At 36.1% G+C, this 27,023-nt stretch overlaps 1 protein-coding gene across 3 annotated transcripts; it reads right to left on the bottom strand.

The window, feature by feature from the left end:
- On the bottom strand, positions 1 to 26,486 carry LOC103722635 (ATP-dependent Clp protease ATP-binding subunit CLPT1, chloroplastic-like). Of its 3 annotated transcripts, none has more exons than XM_039121322.1 (7): positions 26,092 to 26,464; positions 25,971 to 26,006; positions 25,784 to 25,893; positions 14,264 to 14,443; positions 558 to 685; positions 455 to 478; positions 1 to 413 (listed from the first exon to the last, which is right to left on the bottom strand). In XM_039121322.1, exons 1-7 carry the CDS (start codon positions 26,346 to 26,348, stop codon positions 408 to 410), a joined length of 741 nt encoding a protein of 246 aa, XP_038977250.1. In that variant the 5' UTR covers positions 26,349 to 26,464; the 3' UTR covers positions 1 to 407. The 3 variants fall into 3 exon arrangements, with proteins under 3 accessions (XP_038977250.1, XP_038977249.1, XP_038977248.1); XM_039121321.1 differs by adding an exon at positions 26,471 to 26,486 and having other exon boundaries at positions 45 to 478; positions 26,092 to 26,432; XM_039121320.1 differs by having other exon boundaries at positions 45 to 478.
- Positions 26,487 to 27,023: the final 537 nt, after the last annotated feature.

Raw genomic sequence — 27,023 nt, 5'->3', positions numbered from 1 at the left:
TTCAAGTTCATGACAATTTCTGTCGTACATGACCACTAACAGCGTAGCAATAAACCATAAAAAGGCAATGGCAACATAAGTTTTGACGATTGAAGCAAACCAAAACCGGATGCTATTGGATTTTGATTCACAAGTTTTGGTCTTCAACAATGCAAGGACCAAACGTAAAAGGCTGACAATACCCACAATAATGGGTGACTAGATGCACTGAATCGATCGTACACACAGATGCCCTGTTGATAAGGATTCAAAAACAAAATCCTATGGGAAGTTTTCTCAACACACCTTACCACCACATCGGTGGTTGATGATTCCACGATGAACCTTGTAAGCAGATCATTAATTATGAAAATGAAATTTGCCGAAAAATGAATGGGGCTGAATGGGAGGTTCTTTGAGCATCCAATTCAGAAAATATATGCCATTACGGAATTTTCCTCGGCATCTATCTATAGGTCATGACTGCATCCTCATTGGCCTGCATGTCACAAGAATCATGTCACAGTCGACAATTTACCAACCTAGCTCTCTAGAAAGAAGATGGGCTTGAAACTTACAGAATTGACCAGCTCATTAGCTTTTTCATCATCAAAATCGATGGAAGCCAATATCTTGTGACCAGCAGAATCTTTCTCTGACCATATGCCCAGAAGCAAATGTGTTGGGGTTACCTCTCCATTGTCACCTGCATTGTCAAGGAATATGAAAATCTGATATAATGGCAGACATAAAGAAAGTGAAGAAAAGTGGTCTTCGTTGAAGTGATGGTACTAAGTGATGCAGTGGTGATGTAACCCCTTGACATGAACAAATCATGAAAAAGAACATATAGAGTCATCCCAAACAAATGGCATAGGAACCCAAAAGATAAAACAAGTTCTTTCATAATGATCCATGATATCATGGAGCCAGAATAAAGTTTAACAAATATCCACCACCAAAATAAGTAGTTCTCACATAAACTTAACACAACTATCAGCACATTCAAATCTAAAGCCTAAACCTAGAACGACTAGCATGGAGACAACACTTCACCAGACATCAGGTGCATGTAAAATATCATGGCGATACAATGTGTGTCCACCACGCCATACCAGCTTGCAGGTGCACCAGGCTCTACAGCTCAAACAGGAATAGACTCCAGCAGCATCAAACAACTGCTTACATGTATGATAAATAGAGCTTCCCCAGTGCCAATGGCCCATCTATGTAGAGAATCCATGTTATCGGTCATGATTAACTTTTTTTTTTTGACACATGGACAAAACTTTAGCTCCTTCCATTCCTAGTTGCTAAAAATTTCGACGTGATGCGCCAGATGCACTCCAGAATAACATACTCATACAACTGCTTCTTGCCACTGCCGGAAGCCTCTCAAATAACTCAAACTTCACATTGTTTTATAGTTTAGTTATCTTATGTTGTTATGAAGCACAAGCCACAAGAATGCTCACAATAAAAACTTAATGAAAACAAAAAATTTAATCTCCTGACAAGCCCACATTATCCCCAAACCATTAGCTCATCATCTACTAGTAGTTGCCAGTAGAGTAAAAATAGGATCTACCGTAACTTAATATTCAATTATTCTAAAAGTCTATTACCAGATATAATTTAGAGTTTACCGATAAGCTATGTAATAATTGTCATCTATGGAGTAAATGAAACCATGTAGTTCATATAGTAACAAATATTTTCTTCTTTCAAACTCTTGAGAATGAATCTAATAAGATGACACTATGCAGAAGAAAAAAGGAAGCAGATAAAAGAAAATGAGGAGCACAAGAGGTCACTGAATTCAAGCATGGCATATTGATATTCAGGCAACGGCGCTAAATGCCTAGAAGCAAACAGATGAAAACCCAGATCCAAGTCTACTTCCATCAAATTTCATGTACCAGGCATTGGTCAATGACAACACAACCACCAACTGAAAACAGCACAAACTCACTATATAAAGAAGATTCTTGAAGACAAAATGTTTCTTCAGTTATTAAGTGTCTGCAATTGAAAATAATATTTCATAAGATATCATAACAATCAGAGTACTGCATGTTAACTCTTTTTAGGTGATCATTAATCATGTAACAGTACTATTGACTGTATTAAATGATACAGTAGCCAAAATATTTTTACTCTCATAAAAAGAAATCCAATGATCAATTTCTCAAAGTGAGCAAATTTATTTGGTAAATTGTATACTTCTTAACTATTTTTCTCTTTGGATCTTCCAGATATTATACATGAAAAGAAGCAAAGCAGCCTCTCTGATAATCCTTTATAACTTCACTTAAAAATCAGTTAAATAAACTAATCATAATCCTAAGTTACTAAGACATTCAGGAAAAAAATCTCCTAAAATGACTTAAATAAAATAAATAACAACTTTAACCTAGATATGCATATCTTCAAATAAAGAAAGATGAAATCCAGCTCAGTGTGGGGAAAAACAAAATTAGCAATGTTGTACAGGAAAATAGGTTGTGCAAAGAAACATCACTAAATTGCACTAGCACAATCCTGCCTGCTCCATATTTGACTCAATTGTTTCTCATCCAACTTTTAAAGTTGATGAATATGACTAGGGCTGGAAATGGGCTCGGGCCGGCCCAAGGCCCATCGGTCAGACTACGGGCTAGGCCCAAAAGATTTCATGCTAGGTTTGGGCTTAAATATAGAGCTCATTTGTTTTTTGGGCCGGGCTCAGGTATATCATTGGCCCGGCCCAGGCCTAGGCCCGGCCCGAGCCCGAACAAGGCCCGAAATGGAGCGTGCATTCAAGCTCGAACAAGTCTCAAGCCCTTCATCATCCTTCCTTAAACCTTTGGGCTCACAACTATTGAGTATTGGTGTTTTCAAGCTTTTATAAAATCTTTTGAAGGCATAATAGTTGGATGTGATTTAAGGTATGTTAAAATAACTAGAATTCTAAATTATCAATGAAAAAGCCATTTGTGATTCAATGAACCACACTCCTGAGGATGATAGTGGTATTTTGATGATTAATACAATAATCAAGAGTATGTTACAAGTTAATTCGATACATCACTTATAAGTCTGTCACTCTCAGTACATTAGTATAATAAGATAAAGATGCATTTCATTGTTTATATGGATGAACCTAACCTTAAGTTGCAGCAAAGTGTGGATTGAGTCGACCCCAAGATTGATTGAGTCGACCCCGGCACATCAAGAAACCATCTGGCACACTTTTGCAAAAATGGCACGGATGAACAGTAGTTGGGTCGACCCAAGTAAAGGATGAGTCGACCCAATCCTCAAGCCTCAAGAAAACAGTTCTCTGGAAACCCCGAGAGGGTCGACCCAAATGAAACTTGAGTCGACCCAAACTTGAGTCGACCCCAAGTTAACATGAGTCGACCCAAAGGCAATGACATTCAAAAATAGGTTCTCTGAAAATCCTGAGAGGGTCGACCCAAGTGGAAGTTGAGTCGACCCAACTGAACCTTGAGTCGACCCAAAAAGATGTTGAGTCGACCCAAGTGAAGGAAGGCTGAAATGCAAGGTTCTGTGGTTCTGAGAGGGTCGACCCTAGTAAATGTTGAGTCGACCCAAGTAAAAGTTGGGTCGACCCCAGTAAAAGTTGAGTCGACCCAAGCACGGGCAGAAGCATAACGGCTAGTTCTGCAGAAGTACTTTTTGACCTCCCAACAGTGAGTAACGGCTAGTTTTTGAATTCTAACCATTGGGGCTTGTCCAATGGATGAAGGAAACTATTTAAAGTAACACTATTCATCAAAGGAAACATCCTTTTGCAAAATATCAAAGCTTACACAAGAAAGACAAGTGCCCTAATCTTCTTCATCCAAGTGCTTCATTCAAGAGTCAAAAGAAAGTGGTTGAGCAGATTCCAAGAGCTCTCTAAGAGCTCCATCCATCCTTGAAGAGTGAAACATTCTTGACAAAGAAGAGAGAAGTCTCATCAAGCGATAACTATTCTCTAAACTCTTCTTTGTAGATTATAAATGTTATATTTGCTCATCTAGGAGCTTCAACTTTCTTCCTTCTTTTATTAATCACCTTGTAAAGGTTTGTTGGTGAGCCCGTAAAACCAACGGTGTAGGTTTATTGGTGAACCCGTAAAACCAATTGTGTAGGTTTATTGGTGAACCCGTAAAACCAATTGTGAAGGTTCGTTGGTGAGCCCGTAAAACCAACATAGGTTTTTGGTGATCCCGGAAAATCAAAGTGTAAAGGTTTTTGGATTTTAAGCCCGGAAAACAATCCAGCTGTAATCCGCGGGATTATAGTAAATTTCCAAGGGGTCGCTTGGGGAGTGGACATAGGTGCTTAGGAGAGCACCGAACCACTATACTTCTTGTGTGTTTCTATTGTGCATTGTTCTATTTCACTAACTCATCAATTGACATAAGTAAGATAGTAAAAATTAAGAGAAACCAATTCATCCCCCCCTCTTGGCTTGTCACCTTGGGCAACAAGTGGTATCAGAGCAAGGTGCTCCTATAGTATTTGTTGATCTCACAATCAAGAGTCAAAGATCATGACAACCCAAGTGGGATGTTCTATGAGTGAGGGGCAATCCACAAATAGACCTCCTCTATTTAATGGCACAAATTACACATACTGGAAAGCTAGGATGAGGATATTCATTCAAGCTCTAGACTATGAATTGTGGTATATTATAACTAGAGGACCTCACACGCCCACAATTAGTATAGAGGGCACTATCATACCCAAACCAGAAATGGATTGGAATAAAAGTGATAGAAGACTAGCACAACTAAATACTAAAACGATTAATGTACTTTACTGTTCACTAGATGTAAGTGAATTCAATAGAATATCTACATGCATCTCTGCAAAAGAAATTTGGGATAAACTTGAGGTCACACATGAAGGAACTAATCAAGTTAAGGAGTCAAAAATAAACATATTAGTACATAAGTATGAATTGTTTAAAATGGAATCCACTGAGTCCATAACTGAAATGTTTACTCGTTTCACTGAAATCATAAATGGGCTAAAAAGTTTAGGAAAGTCTTATACTAACTCTGAATTGGTGCGAAAAATTCTCAGGTCTCTACCAAGAATTTGGGAGGCCAAGGTAACAGCAATTCAGGAAGCAAAGGACCTCAATACACTACAATTGAAGAAACTTCTAGGATCACTCATGACCCATGAGTTGACCATGAGGCAAAATTCAGAAGATGAAGTCAAGAGAAGAAAGACCATTGCCCTAAAGTCTACCACTCCAAAACAAGAAACTGAATCGAAAGAATCTGATGATGATGATAAATTTGATGAAGGAATGGCTATGCTTGGAAGAAAATTCAGAAAATTTATGAGAGGTAAGAAGAGATTTCATAAAAAGAAACCCTTCTTCAAAGATAGCTCAAGCAAAGAAAAGGGTAAGGACAAAGAAAAGGAAAAGAAAACACCAATTTGTTATGAGTGTAACAAGCCCGGGCATTATAAGATAGATTGCCCGGAATTAAACTGGATGGCAAGAAAACTTAAGAAGAAGAACTTCATGGCTGAATGGAGTGAAAGTGAGGAGTCAAGTTCGGAAGAGGAAGATCATCAAGAGATGGCCCAAATATGCCATATGGCCAATAACGATGAGGTAGATTCTGAACTTGAATGTGATTTTACTGTTGATGAATTACATGATGCATTTTTAGAACTCATTGAAGAACACAAAAAACTCATCAATAAAAATAAAGTTCTAAAAGAAGAAAATCAATCTCTTATCAAAGATAAGCTGAAACTATCTCATAACTATGAAACATTAAGTAAGAGACTCACAAATGAAACCAAGAATCTAATTGCTGAAAATATCAAGTTAAAAGAAGATGCTGAAAAATATAAATCCTTAGTAGACAAGTTTACACTTAGCTCAACCAAATTAAATATGATTCTTGATAGTCAAAAAGCTGTATATGATAAGGCTGGATTAGGATATAAAACAAATAGGAAACAAAAATACTTAAAGAACATATTTGTAAAAGCTAAAAATAAAAATATTACTTGTCATTGTTGCAATAAATTAGGACATAAAGCATATGAATGTAACTATAGAAAGTCTAGCTACAACAAATTGAGTAATAATTATAAGCTTAAATCCAAGAAAGTTTGGGTTCCAAAAAGAACATCAAGTACTAACCCTAAAGGACCCAACATAGTTTGGGTACCTAAAGCTCATTCTTGATCTTGATTGCAGGGGTGTCTTGCAGCTAATAAGGTGGATAAACGATGGTATCTAGATAGCGGCTGTTCAAGACACATGACCGGTGACGTATACCAATTTGTCACCTTGGAGTCTAAGAAGGGTGGAGTACTAACCTATGGAGACAATGGAAAAGGGTATATCATTGGAAAGGGTAAAATTTTCATTACTCCATCTACCTTTATAGAAAATATTTTATTAGTTAATGGTTTGAAACATAACCTACTTAGCATAAGTCAATTTTGTGATAAAGGGTTTAAAGTCACATTTGAAGCATCAGTATGCATAATTACAAATCCTAAAGATAACAGCATTGTACTTATAGGACAAAGGCAAAGAAATATTTACATGGTAGATCTTCATGAATTAGGCAAGAAAAATGGATTATGTTTAATTACTAATGAAGAAAAGAAAAATGAAACAAATTGGCTTTGGCATCGTAGACTAGGACATGCTAGTATGGAATTAATATCAAAACTAGTCAAGAAAGAATTAATAAAAGATGTGCCAAAATTGATCTTTGAAAAGGACAAAATTTGTGGACCATGCTCATTAGGAAAACAAACAAAATCATCCTTCAAATCAAAGAATATAGTATCAACAACTAGGCCTTTTGAACTCATACATATGGATCTATTTGAACCCACTAGAACTGCGAGTCTAGGAGGGTAGAAGTATGGACTAGTTATAGTAGATGATTTTTCAAGATATACATGGGTTTCATTTTTGGCACATAAGAATGAAGCATTTTCAGCATTCTTGAAACATTATAATTATATCATAAATGAAAAGAAGCTCACCTTAATAGCAATTCGAAGTGATCATGGAACTGAATTTGAAAATCAACACTTTGAAGAATTTTGTAATGAAAATGGTATTTCACATCAATTTTCAGCACCTAGAACGCCTCAATAAAATGAGATTGTTGAAAGAAAAAATAGGACCTTGGCAGAAATGGCACGCACGATGCTGTGCGAGTCAAATCTTCCAAAGTACTTTTAGGCTGAAGCTATAAGCACTGCTTGCCATATTCTAAATCGGGTTTTAATACGACCTATAACCAAGAAAACTCCTTATGAACTTTAGAAGAATAAGAAACCAACCGCTAAATATCTTAGAGTATTTTGATGTAGATGTTTCATTTTAAACAATGGCAAGGAGGATCTAAGTAAATTTGATGCCAAGTCAGATGAAGTATCTTCTTAGGATACTCCACATCTAGCAGGGCATACAGAGTGTTTAATAAAAGAACTCTTGTAGTCGAAGAGTCAGTTAATATCATATTTGATGAGTCTGATAGTGAGTCTGCTAGGAAAGAAAATATCCTTGATAATGATGCAGGAATTATTAACTTTGAAAAATTAAATCTTGATGACGTGCCAAATCAAGATAAGGAAAATGATCGCGTGCCAGCACAATCTCAAGACTTGCCAAAGGAATGGAGGTATGCATATGGACACCCTAAAGACTTAATCATTGGTGATCCATCTCGAGGGGTAAGAACTCGATCCTCTCTTAGAAATTTAAATGATTATCTTGCTTTTGTTTCACAGTTAGAACCTAAGACTTATGAAGAAGCTGAAAAAGATACCAATTGGATAAATGCTATGCAAGAAGAATTAAATCAATTCAAAAGAAGTAATGTATGGACATTAACTGAGAGACCAAAGCAAAACTCTGTAATTGGAACAAAATGGATCTTTAGAAATAAATTAGATGAAAATGGGGTAGTTGTAAGAAATAAAGCTAGACTTGTAGCTAAGAGATACAATCAAGAAGAAGGGATAGATTTTGATGAAACATTTACTCCCGTAGCTAGATTAGAGGCTATTAGATTACTTCTAGCTTTTGCATGTTTCATGGATTTCAAATTGTATCACATTGATGTAAAAAGTGCATTCTTAAACGATTTTATAGAGGAAGAAGTATATGTAGAGCAACCTCCTGGTTTTGAGAATCATGAATTGCCAAATCATGTGTTTAGACTACATAAGGTATTATATGGATTGAAGCAAGCACCTAGGGCTTGGTATGATCGATTAAGCAAATTTCTACTAAATAATGACTTCAGTAGAGGAAATGTAGATAAAACACTTTTTCTCAAAAGAAAAGACGAAAATCTGCTAGTGGTACAAATATATGTAGATGACATAATCTTTGGTGCCACAAATGATAATCTTTGCAAAGTGTTTGCTAATTTAATGCACGGAGAATTCGAGATGAGTTTGATGGGAGAACTAAGTTTCTTTCTCGGATTACAAATCAAGCAAACCAAAGAAGGTATTTTCATTCATCAAACTAAGTATACAAGGGAAATATTAAAGAAGTTTGGGAATGAAAATCACAAGGGAGTAGGCACTCCAATGAATCCTACTAGTAAGCTAGACAAAGATGAGAAAGGAAAAAGGATTGATATTAAGCTTTATAGAGGATTAATTGGATCCTTACTCTACCTTACTGCTAGTAGACCAGACATCGTGTTTAGTATGGGAATATGTGCTAGATACCAATCAGATCCTAAGGAGTCACATTTAAGTGCTGTTAAAAGAATCCTTAGATATTTAAGAGGAACTACAAACATAAAATTATGGTACTCAAGAGACTCTTGTCTAGATTTGCTTGCCTACTCAGATGCAGATTTTGCTGGATGCAAATTAGATAGGAAGAGCACTAGTGGAACATGTCAATTTTTAGGAAATAACTTAGTATCATGGTTTAGCAAAAAGCAGAATTCAGTAGCACTGTCGACGGCTGAAGCTGAATATATAGCTACCGGTAGTTGTTGTGCTCAAGTATTATGGCTTAAGCAACAACTAGAGGACTATGGAGTTAAACTAGATAACATTCCTATAAAGTGTGATAATATTAGTGCCATCAACCTTACTAAAAATCCGGTTCAGCACTCTAAAGCCAAACACATTGAAATAAGATATCATTTTATTAGAGATCATGTGCAAAATGGAAACATATGTATTGAGCATGTATGTACTGAGAAACAATTAGCTGACATATTCACAAAATCTTTGAGTGAAGATAGATTTTGCACGCTTAGGAGGAAATTAGGCATATGTGATCCTTTTTATTGAGGAGATATAAAAGGGAGCAAGCAGTCTCATGATACACTCCTCCCATTTCTAAAAACCCATAAAACATTAGTCAAACTAGTCATCTATAGATTCCTTACTCATGTATCATTGTCCCAGTAAGAATTTGTAAGAATTGGAAGAAAGAAAAATTTTTAAAAAGGGAAAAGGAAGAGAGAAAAATTTCTGAACTAGGGTCGACCCAATCCAGAATAGGGTCGACCCAACGACGGGACCCCACTGTTAAAAGGGGGACCCGTGAGCAATCTAGGGCACTGTTTTCACTTTGTCCTCTTCCGAAAACCCTATTCTCCACTCTCAAATCTCCTCCAATCATCTCCAAACAGTAGATTACATCAAGATCTTGAAGAAATGGGACCCAAGAGAGCCGTAGCCAAGCGATCCGGGAGGGTTTCACGGATCACCCGTGCGGATAGGGCTGCTACAGAGCCTTCTACAGTGTCTCCACAAAGTGAGACACGTGTAGAGCCTCCTCCTCCTCCCTCCCCTTCAGTCCAACTTGCGAAATTTGCGGGGAGACCGCTTACCACGGGGAGAAGGATCCACTCCGAGTTTTTGGATCAAGAAGGGTTCCGTTTAGGGGAATGGATCCGAAGGCAAGGATGGGAGTATCTTTGCTCCATAGATGTGGTGATCTACCAGGATTGGTCCGTGAGTTCTATGCCTTCCTGAAAACTGGAATGGGAGGGCTTATATCTGAAGTTCGAGGAGTAAGGGTTAGAGTTTCCGAAGAGAGTTTGAGTGAGTTGCTTCATCTCCCCTGCGAAGGAGCAACTCCAGAAAAGCCCGAAAACAAGTTGAGAGCCTTGCAGTTGATTCTTGAGAATGAAGACTTCGATTATTCTGAAAATGTAATAGCAAGCTCTCTTTCAGCTGAAATGAGGTTGTTGCACAACTTCATAGGTCGGATTTTATTTCCGAAGAGCGGGAGATTTGATCTCATTTCTGAGCGAGATCTGGAGCACATTATTCAGGGCATTCCCCTGAATCTTCCGGCTATGATACTCAGGCAGATGAGAAAGGTCATATGCAACTCCAGAGTCTCCCTGCCTTATGGTATGATACTCACTCTGATCTTCCGACAGCATGATATATCAGTAGAGGGAGAGATCTCCAGGCATCTACTATTCACTGACACATACACTGCACGATCCCTTATTCGCATGGGTTATGAGAAGGTGAACGGGCAGTGGGTACGTGCTGGAGCTGGGATTCAGGGTGATGCACCAGAGGGTGATGCACCAGAGATTGGAGACCCCATCCCTGAGGATGAGGAGCCTACGGATCATCCTACAGCACCTTTAGAGGCTGGACCTTCGTCATCTGTTCCTGCGGGATACACAGATGAGTTTTGGAGTAGGATGACTGAGCTTATGTCAGCTCAGGCGAGGACTATCACTGATGGACTGACGAGCAGATTGGATATTATGACTGCTAAGATCAGCGATCTTAGAGAGCAGATAGGAGCTCTACGGAGAGAGAGAGAGGTTCATGGACCATCTGTGCCCCAGGCAGCTGAGTCAGAGATTTCGGCACAGAGTCATCCAGCTCACCGAGCTCCACGCCAGACTCAGTCCCATCAGGCTCGACCTCCCCTCGCCACTTATGCTAGGAGGATGAGGACTAGATCACAGCCATTAGATACCCCCTAGGCTGATATTAGCATTATGATTAGAGCCTAGGATATGTATCTAGTTCTCATATGTATTTTGTGTTGATCATGTACTTTGTACTTTGATTGAGGAACATTGTATTTGTTTTGTTTTGGCATTATTGTACTACAATGTTCCATTTTGATCAATGAAACTGAAATGTTTGTTAATTATTGTGTCTATTCCCATGCACCTATTTGATGATAACAAAAAGGGGGAGAAGCAACGAAAACGAAATAAGTTGAGCAAGGAAAGAGAAATAAGTTGACAAACAAGTTGAACATTATAATAGGAAAGGATATACATTTAAGGGGGAGCAATTTGTAACAATGAAAATGTTAAAGTCTAAGATTTAAATCGAATTTCAGAATTTGGCACATAGACTTTCAGAATTTGGCACATACCTTTCACACCTCGATACATAATCTGAAACTCATGCTTTATCTCAAATTTTTGAAGTTTCATCTTTAATGAAATATAAAAGAAAGGGAGAGTAATTCAAAAGGTCAAATTGGAAACATTTGGATGAAAAAGGGGGAGACTTCAGTCTCAAATTTGAAAAGCTGAAATTCAGCAACTTGAGCCCTTTTAAAACTAATTTTAAGATAAGTATCAGTAGGCTCATACTCTATATTTTGTAATCATCAAAAAGGGGGAGATTGAGGATGATAGTGGTATTTTGATGATTAATACAATAATCAAGAGTATGTTACAAGTTAATTCGATACATCATTTATAAATCTGTCACTCTCAGTACATTAGTATAATAAGATAAAGATGCATTTCATTGTTTATATGGATGAATCTAGCCTTAAGTTGCAGCAAAGTGTGGATTGAGTCGACCCCAAGATTGATTGAGTCGACCCAGGCACATCAAGAAACCATCTGGCACACTTCTGCAAAAATGGCACGGATGAACAGTAGTTGGGTCGACCCAAGTAAAGGATGAGTCGACCCAATCCTCAAGCCTCAAGAAAACAGTTCTCTGGAAACCCTGAGAGGGTCGACCCAAATGAAACTTGAGTCGACCCAAACTTGAGTCGACCCCAAGTTAACATGAGTCGACCCAAAGGCAATGACATTCAAAAATAGGTTCTCTGGAAACCCTGAGAGGGTCGACCCAAGTGGAAGTTGAGTCGACCCAACTGAACCTTGAGTCGACCCAAAAAGATGTTGAGTCGACCCAAGTGAAGGAAGGCTGAAATGCAAGGTTCTGTGGTTCTGAGAGGGTCGACCCTAGTAAATGCTGAGTCGACCCAAGTGAAAGTTGGGTCGACCCCAGTAAAAGTTGAGTCGACCCAAGCACGGGCAGAAGCATAACGGCTAGTTCTGTAGAAGTACTTTTTGACCTCCCAACAGTGAGTAACGGCTAGTTTTTGAATTCTAACCATTGGGGCTTGTCCAATGGATGAAGGAAACTATTTAAAGTGACACTATTCATCAGAGGAAACATCCTTTTGCAAAATATCAAAGCTTACACAAGAAAGACAAGTGTCCTAATCTTCTTCATCCAAGTGCTTCATTTAAGAGTCAAAAGAAAGTTATTGAGCAGATTCCAAGAGATATTAAGAGCTCCATCCACCCTTGAAGAGTGAAGCATTCTTGAAAAAGAAGAGAGAAGTCTCATCAAGCGATAACTATTCTCTAAACTCTTCTTTGTAGATTATAAATGTTATATTTGCTCATCTAGGAGCTTCAACTTTCTTCCTTCTTTTATTAATCACCTTGTAAAGGTTTGTTGGTGAGCCCATAAAACCAACGGTGTAGGTTTATTGGTGAACCCGTAAAACCAATTGTGTAGGTTTATTGGTGAACCCGTAAAACCAATTGTGAAGGTTCGTTGGTGAGCCCGTAAAACCAACATAGGTTTTTGGTGATCCCGGAAAACCAAAGTGTAAAGGTTTTTGGATTGTGAGCCCGGAAAACAATCCAACTGTAATCCGCAGGATTATAGTGAATTCCCAAGGGGTCGCTTGGGGAGTGGACGTAGGTGCTTAGGAGAGCACCGAACCACTATACTTCTTGTGTGTTTGTATTGTGCATTGTTCTATTTCACTAACTCATCAATTGACATAAGTAAGATAGTAAAAATTAAGAGAAACCAATTCATCCCCCCTCTTGGCTTGTCACCTTGGGCAACAACTCCACTCCACAAATTCGGGTCGACCCAATCAGGTTTAGGTTGGGCCCGGGTTTGGGCTCAAGCCAGGCTAGGGCCTGGATTTTCCAAAAATTTCAGGCCTAAGCTCGCCGTGAAGCCCGAAAAAATTCGAGCCAAGCTCAGGTAGGGGTGTAGCCCGGCCCAGCCCAGCCTAGCCCTAACTATGACACTTTTAAACCCAAACAAGCAAGCAAACACATACATAGATACATACATGCATACAAGGTTCGTCTCAGTACCGGACCCCGTACTAGTGTCACACTAGCACGGTGTCGGTATAGTATGGTACAAGGCCATTTCGGCATACCAAGTGTCGATACGCCACCCATACCGGATATTGGTACCAAACCGGTACGGTATAGTACGCCCTGTACCTCTCAGTAAGGGCCAGTACAGCGAATCATGCACGCATATGTGATTTGGACTACACACTTCATGTTAACTCCTTGAAAAAAGAGCTAACGATTCAAAAACAATGATGGACCATGTAAATTGAAGATTCAAACTGCTGAACATGATCTACATTTAAAATAAAAAAAAAAAGCCTAGAAACCAAAATTCATGTGCATTGGTGGTGTCTAACCTAATCATCAAATAGGTGCCAAAATGGATGGTTTTAATAACATGATATTATGTTTTACTATGAACTTATCATCAAAGCCTAGTGATTTTAAATCTATCCATATTTATGATGCATAGATCATGATTCATAAAGAGGATTTCCAACTCTATCATGTATTTTACCTATAATTGTTACCGCTCGTTTTTGTACTAACTTAATGACCACCAAAAAATATAAAGTTTAGTTTCTAGGCACTTGGTAATGTAGATCACCTTCAAGAGTTTGGATCTTCAATTTGAATGGCATAGACTGAGAGGCTTTCCCACTATATATAGAGTCAATGTTTTAGCAGCAGATTCCTTACTCCCTTCAATGAGTGGACAGCAAATGTCCTCCCATTCTCTATTTGACGTGTACTAAGAGACAATATAACCGAATCAACCATCCAAGTAGGATCGTACATTATTTATGCAAGAAAATAGTATCATAAAATAAAGAAAGTGGCATTAATGCTTTATACTAATACAGAAGTCATGATAGGAATAGAACAATATAGCCATACAGATCCGGAATAACCTGATTTCAGTTTCTCATCAACAGCCCAGTCGAGCGCTCTTTGGGCTGGTTCAGTCAATGGAGGATGCTCAGGACTGAAAAAGTACATGTCAGATTTTCCAAGCAACTTGACAGTTTCCTCACGCACTTTCAAAAGGGTAATTCCATTTGCACGTAAAAACTTTGCTGCTTCACTGGTCCCTGCAAGCAAGAGAAAAGGGAAAGACTCAATCAATGATCCTTGGTTATACATTCACCCCAATAATAAAAAGAAAAACACAGATCTAAATGATTTAAGTCCTCTTCAACTACAAGGAAAGTTAACATTGCGAGCCCTAAATGCACTTCGATGCAGCATAATAACTTCTTTGGAGATAGGAAGTTTGTCAAGGATAAAACGTTACCAATAAAATTGCTTAAGCTAGACTATCAAGAAACCTATCTTGAGAAAAGTATGAGGAGAATCAGTCATATAATTGAAGGGGATAAACTCACATACATAGTTCAGGCATTGTAAGGCATCTTAACTCAGAGAATTCAGGTCCCACATTCCAAATGTCAACCCTGTAACTTCTCACTTCATTCGAATCTTATCTACATAAGCTTGTTAAGAATGACGTCCTTAGCCAACTTAGATCGAAGAATGATGGCTCCCTATTGAATGGGTTAGGTTTGGATATTGGTGTTAGACTCATTCTTTACATGATTATTTTCTGTTATTTTTGCCAGTTTTAGTCTTATAATCCAACCCTAGGGGTCAAAAGTTTCTAATATTTTCTCGATTGAGGGTGTTTTATTAGCTCTTCTGGTAGGTTAGAATTTTTATAATTTCTTGTTATTTCTGTACTTGATTTCCGTTTTTTTGCTCTCTCTCCTGGTCCAATTTATTATAAATTATTATTAAAGTAGAAGTCTACCTCTGATTCATCTTCTTAAACGAGTATGATAAACAGCACAATATGAAACTGTTTAGTAAATTCATGATTGGAATAAGAGGACAACTGACTCAGTGGTTGGTATGCATGAAAAATGCAGCACTATATATTAATCTTGTAAAATAAGAAACTGAAGGCACGCTGCATAGCAAACTAAGAAAATGAGGAAAAGAATTATGCATGCATTAAAGTACTGAAGTTGAGAATAAAGCAACAAGTAGGAACTGAAAACTTCCAGCACAAAAGCACAGATGAAGAAGTTAAGGATCAATTGCATAATTATTTTGTACTTCATAATATTCTTTTTAGTATTCATATTAGTGTCTGTATTCATATTACATGTGAATAAAAAAGTGGAGAGTAATACGAGAGTCCTACATGCACATACACATAGTAGCATAGAAGGAGCTAAATGGTGATTGATTCCCATGACAAAATTTCAATGTCATACAAGGGTTATAAATTTAGGGATGGAGGCAGGTAATAGGTTAAAATTCAAAAAAATTTACGCCAACAAATCAAGCAGATTTGAACAATTTACAGTAAGAGGGATGACAGAGGGTAACCTTTAGGCTGTAGACTTTCTTCAAAGTGAGGAAAATAGTTTAATTGAGTTTCCATGTTCTATGGATGAATTCAAATGAACAAATCAGATTGGCAACTAATGTTCAATTTATAAAACTGTCATATCTAGAGGGAACTAGAAGTTGAGCAGATTGGGGATTTCACTCAATTCAACCTATATCAACCCTCATTCCATATTGATTTTCATTATAGCTCCTATTCTTGTAGATATAAGAACACCAAAAGCAATTTTAACAAAGTTGTAACTTGTAAATTAGATATTACATTCCTATCCTAGTATATTACTAAAGTAAGGCACTACTAATATGAATTTTAAGGAAAACATAAGAAACAACTAACTACTTCCATAAACTATATACCTTTAGAAATATCTTGCATCACACTGCATAAGAACTTAGAGAAAATCCCTTGAAGAGAAGGATCCTCGGTGGCACCAAGGATGATATCAAGGCAATGATGCATCCAAAAATTCCTTGGCTTCACAAACTTTTCTTATAAATCTAATGAACAACTTCAAAACTACAACACTGTTAAGCAAGGTTTGAAGGTTCAGCTGAAACCGATCAAGAACAAACTAAAGATTTGGTTTCATTTAGTTTCAGCTGGTTTAGGTTACCGACCAAAACTATTATTTTTTATTTTTATTCTTTCTTTCACAAATAACTATGTAAAACACTTTCTACCATTCATCAATACAATTCAACCACACATTTACTTAGGCTTTAATGACCCAATCCACTTTATTTATGATATAAACTACAAACTATATTATTATAGTGGGTAAGATGCAACCTTGATGTGTGTTTTTCACTTATAAAGAACACCATAATATGTAGAAGTAAAGGTGTTTATGCCTTCCTAGGAGCTTTGATATTATTTTTGAGATGAGATATATAATTAATGTTACAAGAATGCCATGCACAATGCGCAAGGAACTAATGAAAATGTAAATATAAATTTATATAATAGAAGAATAAATATTTTTTCAAAAAACAGAATGAAAAATAAATTATAAGTAGAATGTATTTAATAATCAGTAACCATTCCAAGACACCGACCGACACTTTAACCCTCCCAATCGCTTCAATCACCATGGCACCAACTGGAATGTAATTTTTTTAAAATTGTTTCAAATGTGAAATTTAAATAGGGCTTGATAAAAGGTAATTAAGAAGAGTTTCTATGCTTCCTAAAATAATTAATAAGAGTTTCTGTGTTTCCTAAAATACTTAAGAAATTTCAGCTTGGCTGGAACATTTTTTAAATATTTTTCTCATGTCAAATTTAAATAGGGCTCGCCAAAAATTAATTAAGAAGAGCTTTCTAAATTTGTTAAAATAATTAATAAGGTTTCTTGCATTTTCTAAAATAATTAAGAAATTTCCACGTTTGAAGAAAATATTCCCTAAAATAATAAAGAAGCAAGCTTCCTGAAAAAAAATTTCCTTTAAGAAAATTCTAAACAAATAGTTTCAAATAATTTTTCCTCATAATTTTTTTAAAAATAATTAAGAAGAGTCGGTGCCTAGTGATATTTCTAACAGCTTCCAATGTGTGGTTGCTCAAAATGGATGCCTTCAAAAATTTCCTAAAATTTTTGCATCCCTAAATTAATTTATGTGATACCCAAATAAGGCTCAACAAAAAAATAAATAAGAAAAGTTTCTGTATTTCCTAAAATAATTAATAAGAGTTTTTACGTCTACTTAGATAATTAAGAAATTTCTACATGGAGGAAAATATTCTCTTAAAAAATTAAGAAGCAAGCTTCCTAAAATATTTTTTTTCCTCTAAGCAATTTCTAAATAGACGGCTTTAAATAATTTTGTCCTCATAATTTTTTCTAAAATAATTAAGAAGAGTCCAACGCATGGTGATTATTTCTAATGGCTCCCATTGCATGAGAACTCTGCATGGGGATATTAAATGGATGGCTTCAAATAATTCCTACAGTTTCTGTACTTCCCTAAAATAATTTCTACATAAAGACAAATATTTTTTTCTAAAATAATTTCTTTCTGGGGAGTATATATGAAGTTTCTATTATTGCATTTTCCTAAGATAATTCTAGATCTTTCTAAACATATTTCTAAATATTTAGATAACTTTAGCATATATAGATATGTTTAACATACTTAGATAACTATTGCTTATCTAGATAACTAGATAAATTTTTAAATTATTCTGGATGTTTGAGACAATTTTTCTAGGATTTTTTCTAATTTTTCTGAATTTTAGAGAGGGGTTGAGTTTTCTTTCTCCTTTCCATTTAATAGGTGTAGAGATGTTCTTTTATACATTTCTTATAGTTTATGAATAACCGAGTGATATTTTGTTAATAAATTAGTACATTCATGTGATGTAATTAATGTGTCAAGATTCAATAAAATCAAATTTCAGCCTAAAACTAGCCATATAATATAAATTAGGTCTCTAGACGACCTAAAATCAAATCAAATACTTTGAAATAACTTGTCTTGATTTATTTTATTATTTATTTTTCTTAATTTTATTAGGACTTTTAAATTGTTTGGTCCAAAACTCCAAAACTCATAACGAAACTGTCAAAACCTCTGAAACTATAGAAACCAAAACTCTATCGGGAGGGATCCAAACACAAACAAAAACCGAATTTTAAAACCTCACTATTGAAGATCTCATAATGGAAAAAGAAATAGATAAAGCTTATCATGTGATCTACAGCCTAGATTGTATGATCCAGATCAAAAATGAGAGAAATGATCTGGATTAGATCATGGAATCAAAACCAAAACTACAGAAACCAAAACTCTATTGGGGGATCAAAACCAAAACATAAACCAAGTTCGTAAACCTCGCTACTAAAGATTTCAAAATGGAAAAAGGAAATATGATAATCACAAGATCATACGATCCACAATCTAGATTGCATGATCCAGATCAAAAAAGAGGGAAATGATCTAGATTAGATCATGGAATCAGAATCAAAAAAAAATTGAACAATCCGAAATTGAATCTGGCCATCCAAATTGTGCATCATCCGATCCAGTTGAAATAGCCTTGGAGCACCGTCCATGCACAAAAACAAGTTGTCTTTGTTTCATGCATGAACAGTGATGCACATCCATGTCTTCTAATGAATTCACATGATAATGCAACTCTCTTTCTTCCCTTCATTCGTTTGTATTTCCATCAAAGAGTCCACGTTCCTCACTTCCTTTTCAAACTATTTGTTTTAATAATTTCATGGTAGCTTAGTAGCTTTAGTCCCTTAATTTGCAACACCCTCCACCATCATTGCAAAGGACTTGTAATAACATTGCATGGAATGGAATTTGTATTTGTAACCATGCCACAAACCATACCCCTATCCTACTCCTTCCAAATTTCATTAAGTATAACTTGCCTCCTTTTTTCCAAGCTCATCCTTATCTAGAATAAGATAGATATTCATTGTCACCTTTTTCCTTTGTCACTCAATTGAACTTCCCAATCTTTTTTTTTTGGTACATCAACTTCCCTATCTTTATAATAAAATCCATATGGCTAACATCATATTGTTTTGCCTTTCTTCTTTTTCATTTTAATTAGCATCCAATAGCTTCTTCCAAAGAATAACAACCCCACCATTTGCTTGCAAACAGTTCCGACCTTTGGATATGTCCAAGCAAAGTGATGCTTCATTTGGAAAACCACTTCCCAAAACTTTCCATAACATTAATTACATAGCAAGCACTTTTTATTATCTAAAGTAACTTGCTTGCAATGTTCCCATGTGATATCATTATCATTTTGCTTCTTCCTCCCTATACTCAACAGCCTGTAAATCACAAGAACAAATAAAAAAGTTTTTTTTTATAAAAAGAAGTACATCCCCACAATCCAGGGTCCTAGGAGGGGCAAACTGGAACAAACCTAAAACTTGGCCTTCATTTTGCACAAAGTGGTGTAGGTTCAGCCCAAGCCTTTTACCATTGCACCAAGCAATGACCCCTAAATCGTAAGTAAGAATAGAACCAAAATAAACTAGTATAACGACAAAAATAAATAGACATGTAGGTATACAAGAGGTTTTATCCGAACTTAGACCAAATCTTGTTCCAAGGCTCAATTTGTGCGAGCTTTCGGGGCACAGGCTGCTGTACCAGGTGCCGGGTTGGGTTGGTTGCCCGAAGATCCGATTCACTACGCAAGCCGTAGCGCGCGTACTCTTCTTTACTGAGCGAGACAGACTCTATCCAGATCTATGCAAGCACACGCCTTCATTCTCCTTCGATGTTGATGCACATGGGTAGACAAGCTCTCAAATTCAAATAAAAAAGAACTAGGAATAAGATCAAAAAGCTCCCAAATTTGGAACTTTCTTCTCCTCAAAACCTCCAAAACCCTTTTTCTTATTTTTGAGAGCAATAGAGACGCAAGAAAATGTTTAAATGCGTAGTTAAAGAACATAGAAGAATTGGAAAGAATAGGATATAGTTTATTATTGAAAATATAAAAAAATATGTGAGCATTGGTTCATTGTTCGTACCAAAACAAGGACAGGCATCATTGTTGATAGATATCACCCTGAATTTGTTCATGAACACCAGGGGCTAGTTAAAGTGAATTGGATGATCCAATGGATCAGACAATCCACGATTTAGATCCAACAACCTAAGTTTTGATAATCTAATCTTCCAATTCCGATTTTCATGGTCCAATCTGGATCTTTTTCCCTTTTTCTGATCCAAATTGTGGAGCACATGATTTGGACATCATCAAAGATAGCTATAACTTCTTACCAGATGCATCCTGAGAAACATCATGATTAGGAAGGTTTCAAGCCCAAGACAGATGAGATGATAGAGGTCAAGCGGCTGGATATGTAAACAGAAAATAGTTTTACTTTAGTACATATTTTCTTGAGCGAAGAACCTAAAATTGTTAATTGAATATGAATTCCTTTGTAAAAGTAATCTACCTTTTGATCTTGTTCTATGAGAATTTATTAAACATGCTCCCTTGATATTTCTAAATCCTCATCTATGTTTTTCATATTCAATTAGTATATGAAATGATATAGCCCATTGGCATTAACGCTGCAACTAATTTTCCAGTGTAATATAGAAAAATTATGATCTAGGCCAATCTTTATAAACAGAAAATATGGATGCACTGGGGAGATAAACGAGCAAGTAAGAGGATGCAATGGAGAAGGAAACAAAGTTGAGAAAGAAGAAAATAACGGCAGAAAATTCCTAGAAAAGGAACTTATTCATATAAAATAAACCATAGACCGTACAAAATTTGTCTCTCCTCATGGATCCTAAGTTATAGAGCCTTAGAACTCCAAAACAAGGTCTTATAGTCTTGGATTCCCAGGCAACCTCTAATGAACCTAGGAGATTAACTTACAAAATTTGGCTCAAAATAAGACTCCTGATTAAGTTAAAACTTCAAAACTTTAAAACTAATCATGTTCCTAATAAAAAATAACCAACAATATTTCAAAATTAGTAAAATTCTTATTTCAGTGGAACCATACATGCAAAGCCATGGAACTATTTGAAAACATAATAGCAATATGTTAAAATCCCAATCTAAATCTAAAGTAGGGCATGTTAACAACAATCTTACTTAGAATAGTATGAAAAGATAATAGAAAAATTCTCTAAAGATTAATTAAAAAAATATAAGATATGCACCCTACTCCAGAAAACTTAAGGCTTGTTTGGCATCGCTTTTCTCATGGTTTTCTGTTAACACAGCAAATAAGACAAAAGGTATGTTTGGTGCTGCTGTTTTTTTAAAAAAAAAAAGCATTATTATGATTTTTGAGAAAAGTGAAAGCAAGAAAATCCTGCTTTCACTTTCTCCAAAAATAGGAACTAAAGTTTTTTTAAGTGGAACCCCCTCCTTGATACCCTTTTTACCACCACCACCACCACCACCTTTGCCACCACCACAGCCACGACCTCCATCACCGCCTCCGCTTCCTCCACCATAGAGGCCATTGTCATTACTGCTGCCACCGCCACCTCCACCACCATCATCATCCTAATTGCCACCATCAAAGGATGGAAAAGGATTTGGTTTTCCTGAATTTGTATATAACAAAAAATAAAAATAGTTGGCCACACCTAATATGTTTTTTGAACACTAAAAGAATCTTAGAAATATTACTTTTATTTTCTGAAAGTGAAGTAATGCTAAAAGCAACCACAAACAGAGGGTTTCTAAGATTCCATGGAACATCAAATAGGCCCGAAAAACCCAAAATTACAGCTTGATAAATATTAACCTAGTTTGAACCTAAAGTAAAGCATGAAGAAAATTTGGACTCTGGATCAGCTAGATGTGATTCTAACAAAAATATTTAACTCTACATCAATAAACTAGAATTTCACACATGGTATGCATGCGACCAATTTACTTGACCTCAAGTGAGGGAAAAAAAAATAGAACTACAAAGAGAGAAAAGAAAAAAAAAAAGATAGTAAGCTCATGGTAGTGGACATACATAGAAAAATTTTCTTGTTTGGACTGGAGGATAAACTTCCATGTTCATAAGGCTAGAGTCCTTAGAGATATGGAAAGTGCACTAAAAACCGGGGTCAAAATGTGGGGTATAGTCAAAACATGTGAGTTCCCATTATAATGGTGAGATAGAAGTAATCCAAAAAGGGGTGACACATGTGGCAATCTAAAGATATTAGGAAATTAGGGGTTTTAAGAAACTGATTTATAATATTATCAGATACACAAAAATTAGGGCTGGATGAATCATCATGTTCTCTAAACATGCTAAAATATACTCATTATACTCAAGTAGGGTTTTTAGTAAACTTTTGGATCAAATGTGCCACAAATATAGTCAAAAACAGCTTCAAACAAAATGAGTATTGGTAGTAAAATTGAAGAGAGACAAAATATATGAGATTCCATCCTAGAAACACAATGATTATTAGCTATTACACAATACCAATCCAAAGATCCACTTGATGCACTTATTAGTAACCCCCAAACAAGTCCAAAATTGTTCTTTACTAAACTTGCATGCCATACACAATATGTGTGATTATTTTACAATATTTGATCCTTTTGTCTTATATGAAAAGGTACGACCATAGCAACTTAAAAAATGATTCACTTAAATAAAAAAAGAAGTTTCCACTTTTTTGATTGTGCCTAACCAAAAAGAAAGAAAAAAATCCAATCCATAAAGCCTTTTTTTATCAGTCCAAGATGTAAAACCTGCAGCTGGATGGGTGGACATCAACAGAGTATAACACATGGAAAGAGGATATAACATATCAATTTAGTGCAGAAAGAAGGAAGATATACTTTAAATTTCAAGCTATGTTTGGAAACATTGTGCGCTGAGAAAATCATGGAAAAAAATTAAGCCATGTTTAAAAACACTGATTTTAAAACCAGATTGCAAATTTTCAGCTGCACCAAGTAAATCCATTTTTAAAGTTGCCCTGTCATGATGGTAGATGATGTGATAGACTCTGCTCTTAAGCTAGTCTAATTTGATTAAAAATGGGCATGTATACCTGTCACGCTCCGTTCAGTCTATCAGATGAAATTAGTTCAATTTAATCCAGAAGTAGAAAACTTGATGAATGGTGTAAATGGTTCTACTTATGACTTGATAGGTATTACTATTATCCATAGATCCATAATTTTTTCAGGTTTATCTCTTATGAACTTTTGAGTTTATTTTAGAAGTATGTAAGAATTTGAACAAATCTATACTTTATGAAAATACATATAGCAATATGGAGTATGTTTAAGGGTGTGATGTGGATAAGAGTAAATTCATGATAATGTCAAGATTTCAGTTTGAATCAGGGCCGGACATGCTCCAAGTCCATAATTTTATACCTTATCAAAGGCGCTGTAATTAGTTGATCATTCAACCACCAAGAAAGAATAGAAGAGGTGAAATAAATGGCCTGACAAGGGACATTCATAAAATGGTGTGGTTCAAAGATGTTTCCATGGGAGAACTGAATTTTATCAGTCTGAATTGATATAGGTATAAAATGTCAGTTTGAGACTAGAGTGGTGTGAAAGCCAGCCTCTTTCGCCGTATAGTGTGCAAGACTAGTTGTAAAGGTCTGACCATTTATTTACTGTCACTTGGGAAGAAGCATCACCAACTGCTCGCTCCACTTGGGGAGAAGTGAAGGTTAAAAATGTATTTGTTGGCAGCACCAAGTGCTCAGAATCCTGATGAAGCATATTTGCTGAGTCTAACATACAAGGGTTCTTAAGCAACAGAGATACAAAATGTGAAATTTTTAAGTTGTACAATTTATATGTATTGGACCTTATATGCTGCACAATGTGTCACCTATTGCCAATAAGCAAAGGCAGTAACCAAGGAATCCTGTCAAAAATTCAAGACCTGATGAAAGTGGACCATCAAATATGAGACATCATAATGTGAAACGAATATCCTTACATATTTTAAGTCCCAAGGATGGGAAAACTTCACTTTGATTTGTACTTACTCAATAATTCCAACTTTGCAACGAGGAACATGAGCGCGAGCATGAAAATGAAGACTCTCTATGATATCCTAAAGATGCTAAAGAAGTTAAGAACATATTGAGTATTCTGCTCTTTTTAAGCAGATCTCAATGGCTTTTACAGAGAAAGGGAAAACTAGCAATGCACAAGTATGTTCAACACTGAGGTCAATCCATAACCATCATTCCTAATAGGAGTTGAATGAACATTGTGTAAAAAGAGTTTGTTCAGAAGTTTCTTCTAATACTGGAAAAGCATTCCAATATTGTATAAGCCTATGAGGTCAAGACATGTCCACTGAAATTTGTAAAGTTTGCATTTCCATTATTTAGAAAAGGTTGTCAACAGAATTTCCAATATCATATTATTCCTGTGATCTCTAACCCTTGTTGCTTGGACAATCGACTATTTGATCAGATAGCATGAAGGATCACTTTGCTAGTACTTGCACTTTCACCCACCAGTCGCTACATAAGAGAAGGCCTAAAAGACAACGCAAGAAAGCCAAGAGAATGAAAAATGAAATCACTTTTAGCTCTCATGATAAGGAAAGCTAATGAAGGCATCAAGAAGAAAAGGATTACTCCTTTGTTGGAGAGGAGTTGTTTCAAGCTTACGGAAATTAAAAACGAATAAACATGGGCAAGAGAAGGGTCAGTCAAATGAACGAACTAGCACCAGAGTAATGCAAATGGAGTTCCAAAGAAACAAAAAAAAAAGGCAATCTCTCTATCTGAAAAATTACATTCCTCTAGTGTAAATATGACCAAGATCCTCTATACACTTTTTCAATTGACCCAGTTGGGAAATTTCGGACCAAGTCTTGAACAGAAAATCAATATGAATCTAAAATCCCCTCCTTTTGAAGAATATAGCGCAAAAGCCGCAAATTGATATCGCATTACTCAGACTTATCTTTTTAGTACCTGATTGACTGCTTTTTACATTTCTAATTGGCAAGAGGAAATCAGAGACACATAATTCTTATCAACCTCTGCAAACAGCTTTCATGTGGGAAGAGGATTGAGGAATCCTCCCTCCCAACCACAGTGAAGAAACTGACAGCAATAAAAGCATGTAATGAAAAGCTCAAAACTTTTAGGTATCACATGGACTTAAGATAATGAAAAAAAAAATAACTGATTGGCTGGTTTGGCCATGTAGAAAAAAACCCAAAGATGACCAAGCAGGTACTCTATTTTGCATAGAGAGAAGGGGTAAACCTAGGAATATCCTAATGACATAACCAAAAATCGATAGAAATGAATGGGATGCAACTTAGAGTACCAAAGTCAATCTGTAATAGATAGTTACCTCAATGATACCGCCTCCATCCCTAAAGCAAAGATTACTTCTAAATGCATAATTCTAGTTTCTGAGAAGCAAAAAGGCTATTGTACATCGTATCATTAAGCAAGTTAACTAGTCCAAACAAGCTTACCGCTCAAAATAAGAAGCACCAACTAAATTATACCAGAAAGAAGACTAAGGACCATGAATCTTAGAATTAAGTACTGACCCTCGACCAAGATACCCATGAGGAGAGCCTCCGTCCCAGTGTTGGGGTACTTGAGCTTCCTCGCCTCCAGTTCCGCCATGCTGAAAGACTTTATCGCCCTCACCGACCACCTGCTCCATTTATTACAAAATCATCATCATTACCCAAACACAATCCTCATCGAAGAAAAAGAATCAAATTAGCATACTTGGGGTTCTTCTCGGTCGGAGCTCCCTCCGGTTTCCTGCAAGAAAGAAATAAGATTGAGAAATCAAAAATGCAATCAAGAATGATTCTTGAAGACAGGGTTTGGAAGGGGCGGTTGGTACGCGGTGGGGAGCATGGAGAAGACGGCGGGGGAGCGAGAAGGGCTGGGCCTGGGGAAGAGAGGCGTGATACTGGCGCACGCAGAAGAGGGAGGGGCGGGGTCTCCGAGGAGAGAGGTCGCAATGGGGTTGGGCTTGCGGTGGTTGGAGGGAAGCGAGAGAGAGGAGGGGGAGGGGACGATGGGCTTCTTGTTGTTTTTGGAGAAGGAGGGGAAGGTGGAGGTAGAAATCGGGAGGGCGGAGAGGGTTCGAGCTGCCATCTTTTTGCCCTTCTTTCTTTGTCGGTTGGTAGCTTCGCTCGGGGAGAAGGAAAGGGAAGGACTTCTATAGAGGGAGATTGGAAGAGAGGAAAAGAGCCGCGGTTGGGTGCTCGCTTGAGAAGGATGAGGGGAATGGACGAATAGGAGCTGGGGCTTGAGCGACAGGGACGTGCAGTCCTTTGGAAGACGCCTACCCGAAATCAATTTTTTTTTTTTTTTTGCAAAGCAAGGAATAGATAACATTTAGACTAAAAAAAGTAATTTATTTATATTTTTATATATTAAAAAATAATTTTGAAATTTATTATCTATATTTTTTGTATTATTTTTCAAGTGCAATACTAAAATGTATCCATATTTTTCATAATATATTTATTATACAAATATTATTATATATAATTATATCATATTATATTATATAACATATAATAATATATAATACAATATAGATGATTTATATTATTATTTATTATAAAATACTATATTATATTAAAATAATATAATATATTGTGATATTTTATTATCTACTATATTATAATAATATCATATAATGTGTTACAATAAAATATATTATAATAAAATTATAATATATAATATAATATAATGTACATTATATCATATTATTTTGTAAAATAATAAAAATATAATATATGGTATTATGTTATAATATTATTA

Source organism: Phoenix dactylifera, unplaced genomic scaffold (genome assembly GCF_009389715.1).
Source record: "Phoenix dactylifera cultivar Barhee BC4 unplaced genomic scaffold, palm_55x_up_171113_PBpolish2nd_filt_p 001039F, whole genome shotgun sequence".
Classification (NCBI taxonomy): Eukaryota; Viridiplantae; Streptophyta; class Magnoliopsida; order Arecales; family Arecaceae; genus Phoenix; species Phoenix dactylifera.
This window is presented reverse-complemented; position numbering and strand designations above follow the sequence as displayed.

Coding starts and splice junctions, on each gene's coding strand:
- LOC103722635 (XM_039121321.1), bottom strand. CDS start 26,348: ATGGCAGCTCGAACCCTCTCCGCCCTCCCGATTTCTACCTCCACCTTC. Junction 26,007..26,091: donor TTCTCCATGCTCCCCACCGC/GTACCAACCGCC, acceptor TCTTTCTTGCAG/GAAACCGGAGGGAGCTCCGA. Junction 479..557: donor CTAATGAGCTGGTCAATTCT/GTAAGTTTCAAG, acceptor TGTGACATGCAG/GCCAATGAGGATGCAGTCAT.